Source organism: Procambarus clarkii, chromosome 19 (assembly GCF_040958095.1).
Source record: "Procambarus clarkii isolate CNS0578487 chromosome 19, FALCON_Pclarkii_2.0, whole genome shotgun sequence".
NCBI lineage: Eukaryota > Metazoa > Arthropoda > Malacostraca > Decapoda > Cambaridae > Procambarus > Procambarus clarkii.
In genome coordinates, this window is record NC_091168.1 from 27,836,281 (window position 1) to 27,843,780 (window position 7,500).

The 7,500-nt window shown below is 43.3% G+C and overlaps 1 protein-coding gene across 1 annotated transcript; it reads left to right on the forward strand.

Annotated features, from left to right (window-relative positions):
• Positions 1 to 1,238: 1,238 nt before the first annotated feature.
• LOC138366360 (salivary glue protein Sgs-3-like) lies at positions 1,239 to 4,169 on the forward strand. The gene is made up of 2 exons (XM_069327395.1): positions 1,239 to 1,279; positions 3,383 to 4,169. The coding sequence occupies exons 1-2, from the start codon at positions 1,239 to 1,241 to the stop codon at positions 4,167 to 4,169; spliced, it is 828 nt and encodes a 275-aa protein (XP_069183496.1).
• Positions 4,170 to 7,500: the final 3,331 nt, after the last annotated feature.

The window sequence follows — 7,500 nt, forward strand, 5'->3', positions numbered from 1 at the left end:
TTAATAACTACTAACACACCATTAATAACTACTAACACACCATTAATAACTACTAACACACCATTAATAACCACTAACACGCCATTAATAACCAGGACGCTGGTTCGACTCCCTGTCCCGCTACCTTACTTTACCTTGAGGTTACCTTGAGGTGCTTCCGGGGCTTAGTGTCCGCGCGGCGCGGTCGTCGACCAGGCCTCCTGGTTGCTGGACTGATCAACCAGGCTGTTAGACGCGGCTGCTCGCAGCCTGACGTATGAGTCACAGCCTGGTTGATCAAGTACCGCTCCAGACATTTTCTCGACTTGTCATATTTAGCTAAAAAATACTACGTAATATTGTGTTCATTTATTTAATATTCGTAAGCATTATGGTGCCCCTTAGAGTTATAGAAAATATTATGTTCTCCTCCCGTCTCCGGCTCGACCAATCAGGAGGTAACGAGCGCCACGAGGGAACCTCAGATTGGTCACAATATTAGAGATAAAAGTCTTGAGCCAATCATGAAGCAGGAGGCACACCTCCCAAGAGTCCTGGGATTGGCTGGTTATTGACCGCGGGGTTTCGCTCTAGCTCAAGAAATAGGATTGTAAATAGAATTGTAATAGCAATTTAGGGACAGGCTGTCGACTTATAAACACAGGGGGAAGATTATGTGATTTTTGTTATCTATTTTTGTACTGATTTTTGCAATTATTATTATTTCCACAGGTTATCTTGAGGTTATCTTGATGATTTCGGGGCTTTAGTGTCCCCGCGGCCCGGTCCTCGACCAGGCCTCCACCCCCAGGAAGCAGCCCGTGACAGCTGACCCAGGTACCTATTTTACTGCTAGGTAACAGGGGCATTCAGGGTGAAAGAAACTTTGCCCATTTGTTTCTGCCTCGTGCGGGAATCGAACCCGCGCCACAGAATTACGAGTCCTGCGCGCTATCCACCAGGCTACGAGGCCCCTGTTCCTGTACCAGGTTGGTACAGGAACAGACGACTTCTGACAACTGTTGGCAGGCTGAGAGCTTTCCCTTCCCATAGCTCATGGTAAGCCTTGCCCACTAGCTCTCCCTAGAACACAACCCGCTAATCGGTTTACTCCCAGCTATAGGTCTCCATAATGCCGCTGGGTGAACAGGGGCGAACAGTCAGTGAATGATTCCTAGAGGCATGAGGTGAAAGGAAACGCTGCCAAATTGGTTTCTGTTCAGGCCAGGATTGTTATTTTTTTGTTAAACATTCCCGCAATGATCTTGGCCTCTTATATGGTATTGGCTCTCGAGAGGGCGTAAGTGCGATTATCGTGTCGACGTTAACCAGACGATCGACCTTCTTGACCAGGGATATATGCACTGAGAGGTGTGTATATATATATACCTCCAGCTTCGGGGTGTATATACACCGAGAGTTTACATTAGTCCAGGACTAAAGTGGACTTGGTGGTTGGTCAGTATAAGCACTTGTGGGTGGCATAATAACCCTCCAGAGGCTGATAGTCCCGACACCACCCCCAGGCCCTTAACGAGGCGTGAGGCCGCACAGGAGGAGTCAACTCCGGCCAATTGTGAGAAAATGACGTTGATCAACACATCACAACACAGCCATCAACACATCACAACACAGCCATCAACACATCACAACACCGCCATCAACACATCACAACGCAGCCATCAACACATCACAACACAGCCATCAACACATCACAACACAGCCATCAACACATCACAACACAGCCATCAACACATCACAACACAGCCATCAACACATCACAACAACAAAGCCATCAACACATCCCAACAAATTCATCAACATCACAACAAAGCCATCAACACATAACAACACAGCCATCAACACATCACAACACAGCCATCAACACATCACAACACAGCCATCAACACATCACAACACAGCCATCAACACATCACAAAACAGCCATCAACACATCACAACACAGCTATCAACACATCACAACACAGCCATCAACACATCACAACACAGCCATCAACACATCACAACACCGCCATCAACACATCACAACACCGCCATCAACACATCACAACACAGCCATCAACACATCACAACACAGCCATCAACACATCACAACACAGCCATCAACACATCACAACAACAAAGCCATCAACACATCCCAACAAATTCATCAACATCACAACAAAGCCATCAACACATAACAACACAGCCATCAACACATCACAACACAGCCATCAACACATCACAACACAGCCATCAACACATCACAACACAGCCATCAACACATCACAACAACAAAGCCATCAACAAATCCCAACAAAGTCATCAACATCACAACAAAGCCATCAACACATCACAACACAGCCATCAACACATCACAACACAGCCATCAACACATCACAACACAGCCATCAACACATCCCAACAAAGCCATCAACACATCACAACACAGCCATCAACACATCACAACACAGCCATCAACACATCACAACAACACAGCCATCAACACATCACAACACAGCCATCTACACATCACAACACAGCCATCAACACATCACAACATAGCCATCAACACATCACAACACAGCCATCAACACATCACAACACAGCCATCAACACACAACACAGCCATCAACACATCACAACACAGCCATCAACACATCACAACAACAAAGCCATCAACACATCCCAACAAAGCCATCAACACATCACAACACAGCCATCAACACATCACAACATAGCCATCAACACATCACAACACAGCCATCAACACATCACAACAGCAAAGCCATCAACACATCCCAACAAAGTCATCAACATCACAACAAAGCCATCAACACATCACAACACAGCCATCAACACATCACAACACAGCCATCAACACATTCCAACAAAGCCATCAACACATCACAACACAGCCATCAACACATCACAACAAAGTCATCAACACATCACAACACAGCCATCAACACATCACAACACAGCCATCAACACATCACAACACAGCCATCAACACATCACAACAAAGCCATCAACACATCACAACACAGCCATCAACACATCACAACACAGCCATCAACACATCACAACAAAGCCATCAACACATCACAACAAAGTCATCAACACATCACAACACAGCCATCAACACATTACAACACAGCCATCAACACATCACAACACCCATCAACACATCCCAACAAAGCCATCAACACATCACATCACAGCCATCAACACATCACAACACAGCCATCAACACATCACAACACAGCCATCAACACATCACAACACAGCCATCAACACATCACAACACAGCCATCAACACATCACAACACAGCCATCAACACATCACAACAAAGCCATCAACACATCACAACAAAGCCATCAACACATCACAACAACACAGCCATCAACACATCACAACAACAAAGACATCAACACTTCACAACAAAGCCATCAACACATCACAACAAAGCCATCAACACATCACAACAACAAAGCCATCAATACATCACAACAACAAAGCCATCAACACATCCCAACAACAAAGCCATCAACACATCACAACAAAGCCATCAACACATCCCAACAACAAAGCCATCAACACATCACAACAAAGCCATCAACACATCCCAACAACAAAGCCATCAACACATCCCAACAACAAAGCCATCAACACATCACAACAAAGTCATCAACACATCCCAACAACAAAGCCATTAACACATCACAACAACAAAGTCATCAACACATCACAACAAAGCCATCAACACATCCCAACAACAAAGTCATCAACACATACCAACAACAAAGTCATCGACACATCACAACAACAAAGTCATCAACACATACCAACAAAGTCATCAACACATCCCAACAAAGTCATCAACACATACCAACAAAGTCATCAACACATCCCAACAAAGTCATCAACACATCACAACAAAGCCATCAACACATCACAACAACAAAGTCATCAACACATCCCAACAACAAAGTCATCAACATATTACAACTGCAAAGTCATCAACACATCACAACAACAAAGCCATCAACACATCACAACAACAAAGCCATCAACACATCACAACAACAATGCCATCAACACATCACAACAACAAAGCCATCAACACATCCCAACAACAAAGCCATCAACACATCACAACAACAAAGTCATCAACACATCACCTTAGAACAGCCAATCGTTCATCGATGAAAATAAGACGATAAAATTCTCTTAAAGCTCTCTTAAAACTCTCTTAAAACACGCGGAAATGATCGCTCTAAACAGGTATTCTGGTGAGACAAGGGAAGGGGGGGGGGGTAGGTGGGAGGGGGGGTTACCTCATTCATCCTGGCCGCCAGATGGATGAATGAGGGAGTGAGTGAGTGAGTGATGAATAAGTATGGTCCATCCTTTAAACATGAGCCAAGTGCTTGCTAATCCATTAGCTGTAACTCAGCCCTCGACCCCCGGGGGCAATAGTACAAATATTGACTATTACCGACGTTAATAACTTAGTATTTACTTAATATTTCTATCGACAGATTCAATTTATTTATTTTTTTTATATATAGTAAAAACGGTTTCTCAAATGTTACATAATATTAAATAATATTAATATTAAAAATAATATTAAACATAATATTAAATAATATGGATTTATGTATAATTAGGCCTAGGTAAGGTTAGGTAAGATGTTTTACTTACGTCGATTTAGGGGCTTATTTACACAGGCTTCAGAGAAATGAACCACGTTCTGAGCCATAGTTTGGAACACATGTACACCATTCAGATGACCACCGACTGGGCTATAGGGTACATTTCGAACACATGTACACCATTCGGATGACCACCGACTGGGCTATAGGGTACATTTCGAACACACACACGTTTTGGACCCGACGGCGCATTGTTTTGATGATAGGTTGATAGCCCTTTAGCCCCCTGGCCCGCGCTGTGGCATTGACCTCATTAGTTCCTTTGACAGGTTTGTCAATTCTAACTCTAGTACTCTTTCGGATCTGTCTGCCTTTAGAGGGCCCTTGTCCCCGTGCTTGACAGCTTGTTTTCTATAAATCACCACCTTCCTCGTCGCTTCCAGCTTGCCCTTGCCTCCTAACTGAAATATAACAACTCTATTTTTATTCTTCCTTCCGACAAAGGCAATTCGGTGGTTGTCCTTGACCGTGAGGACCACCTCCAGAAAGCAGAAGTCTTCCTCTCTGACTCCCGCACATATGCTCCTCTGACATAACCCTTTGGATCGCCTCAAAACTTCCTTTAACCGCAAACTAAGACAGCGCTCTTAGTCTTTGTCCTCCTGACTTCATTAAATGTTTCCGTGTCATCTGCCCTTCTCTTGTTTATTTCTATGGTCTACCTAAGACTCATAAACCTAGTGTTCCTCTTCGTCCCATCATTTCTTCACGGGGCTCGGTCAGCTATCCTCTTGCCTCCTGGTTCGCTAAAACTCTGACGCTTTACCTTGGCACTTTTTCTCCTGTCCACCTTCGTCACTCACAGGATTTCATTGAAAGACTGCGTGTGCAGCCCTCTTGTAAGATGCTTAGTCTTGATGTCGACTCTCTGTTCACTAATATTCCGCTCGATAACGTTCTCTCTTTCCTTAGACAGAAGGCGTCAGAGGGCCTTCTTCCTTTCCCGCTTCCCGCTGACGTTTTCCTGGAACTCATTAGACTCTGCGTTGATTCTAACTCTTTCTCTTTTAAATATTACACTCAAACTTTCGGTGTCGCTATGGGTTCCCCTCTCCCTCCTGTTCTTGCTAATTTCTACATGGAATATTTCGAAACTGTTCTTCTTCCCGCTATTGATACTCGTCCCTCTCTCTGGCTTCGCTATGTTTATGACATTTTTGCTTTATGGCCTCATGACCTTAATCTTTTCCAGCCTTTCCTCTCCTCTCTTAACCATCTGGCTCCTTCCATCCATTTCAAAGTTGAATGGGAATCTAATTCCCTCCTTCCTTTCTTGACGTTCATGTTCACAGCTCTGTGTTCGGGTTCTCTTTCTCTGTCTACGGTAAACCCATGCATAGTGGCATGTACATTCACTTCTTTTCCTACCATCCTCCTTCTGTTAAGAAAAGTGTCCTCGTCTCTCTCTTCCTCCGCGCTCTACGCATCAGCGACCCTCAGTTTCTTGATTCTGAAATTGCCTTTTGTAGATACAAATCACTCTCGCCTTGGTTACCCTTTACATTTTATCAACTGTGCCTATTCTCAAGCTAAACGAAATTTCTTTCATCCTAAACCTGCTTCTAACACTAGTAGCACTGTGCTCTGCCTTCCCTTCATATCTGAACTCAAAACTTTTACTAATGCAGGCGATGAGTCACAATAACGTGGCTGAAGTATGTTGACCAGACCACACACTAGAAATTGAAGAGACGACGACGAAACGAAACGTCGTCGTCCCTTCAATTTCTAGTGTGTGGTCTGGTCAACATACTTTTACTAATGCCTTGCGTGCTCTTGACATAAAGCTCGCCTTTCGACAAACTAACTCATTGAAGCAATCTAGTTCACACTGCTCCTTCTGCTTCTAATGCTGCTGGTGTCTATTCTATTTTCTGTTCGTCTTGTCTTCTCCAGTACTTTGGTGAAACTGACCGTACACTTAATGTAGTAGAAGAATTTGGACGATGTACCGGATGTGCATGCAATATATTTGAACAATCTTCTCTCGTACATACAGCAATGAAGCGCGTCAATGACTGGGCAAGTACAACTCAAACCGAACTTGCAGGCATATACCTTGCCACAGAATTTTTAAAAGACAAACGCAGTGGGCTTATATACTGTGACTCGCAGAGTGCACTCCTGGCATTGAACGCACATAGTAGTGACACCCAGAAAATAGTCAGAGATATTCGAATGAATGTTTTAGCTGCTTAAAAAAACAGATTTGAAATTAAATTCCTATGGATACCATCACATGTTGGCATCTCAAGGCATGACACTGTTGATATGCTTGCTAAGACAGCCTGCAGAAAACCAGTGGTAGAAATTGATATGGGTGTTTCATTAGCAGTGACAAAGAGAATACTTAAACAAATATCTAATGAAGATCTCATAGACCTAACAAATTCACAAAGACCGGAAAGCTGTAGCATTAAATATTATGATAGATATCGTGAGGAGACATTCACATATGGGACTAATAGAACAAGAACCCGGCAATGTGATGTTATAGTGGCCAGAATACGCCTGGGATATAGACGTATCTGGCAGCTTTCTCAAAACCCAAATGTCGAGTACACAATGTGTCAACTTTGTGAAAGAGAAAACATGCACTCTCTTGAACATTATATTGTATAATGTCCCATATTGACTGACTTTCGCCCTCCTGGGCTAAGGTATGCTGAACTGTGTAATTACTATATGAGTACTGGAACACTTGATATATTGGACTTGTACCCAAGATTAACCATGTAATGTATCAATTATACAATGTATGTATGTGATGTAACTATATAACCTGAGCTTGTAGAAGCACCT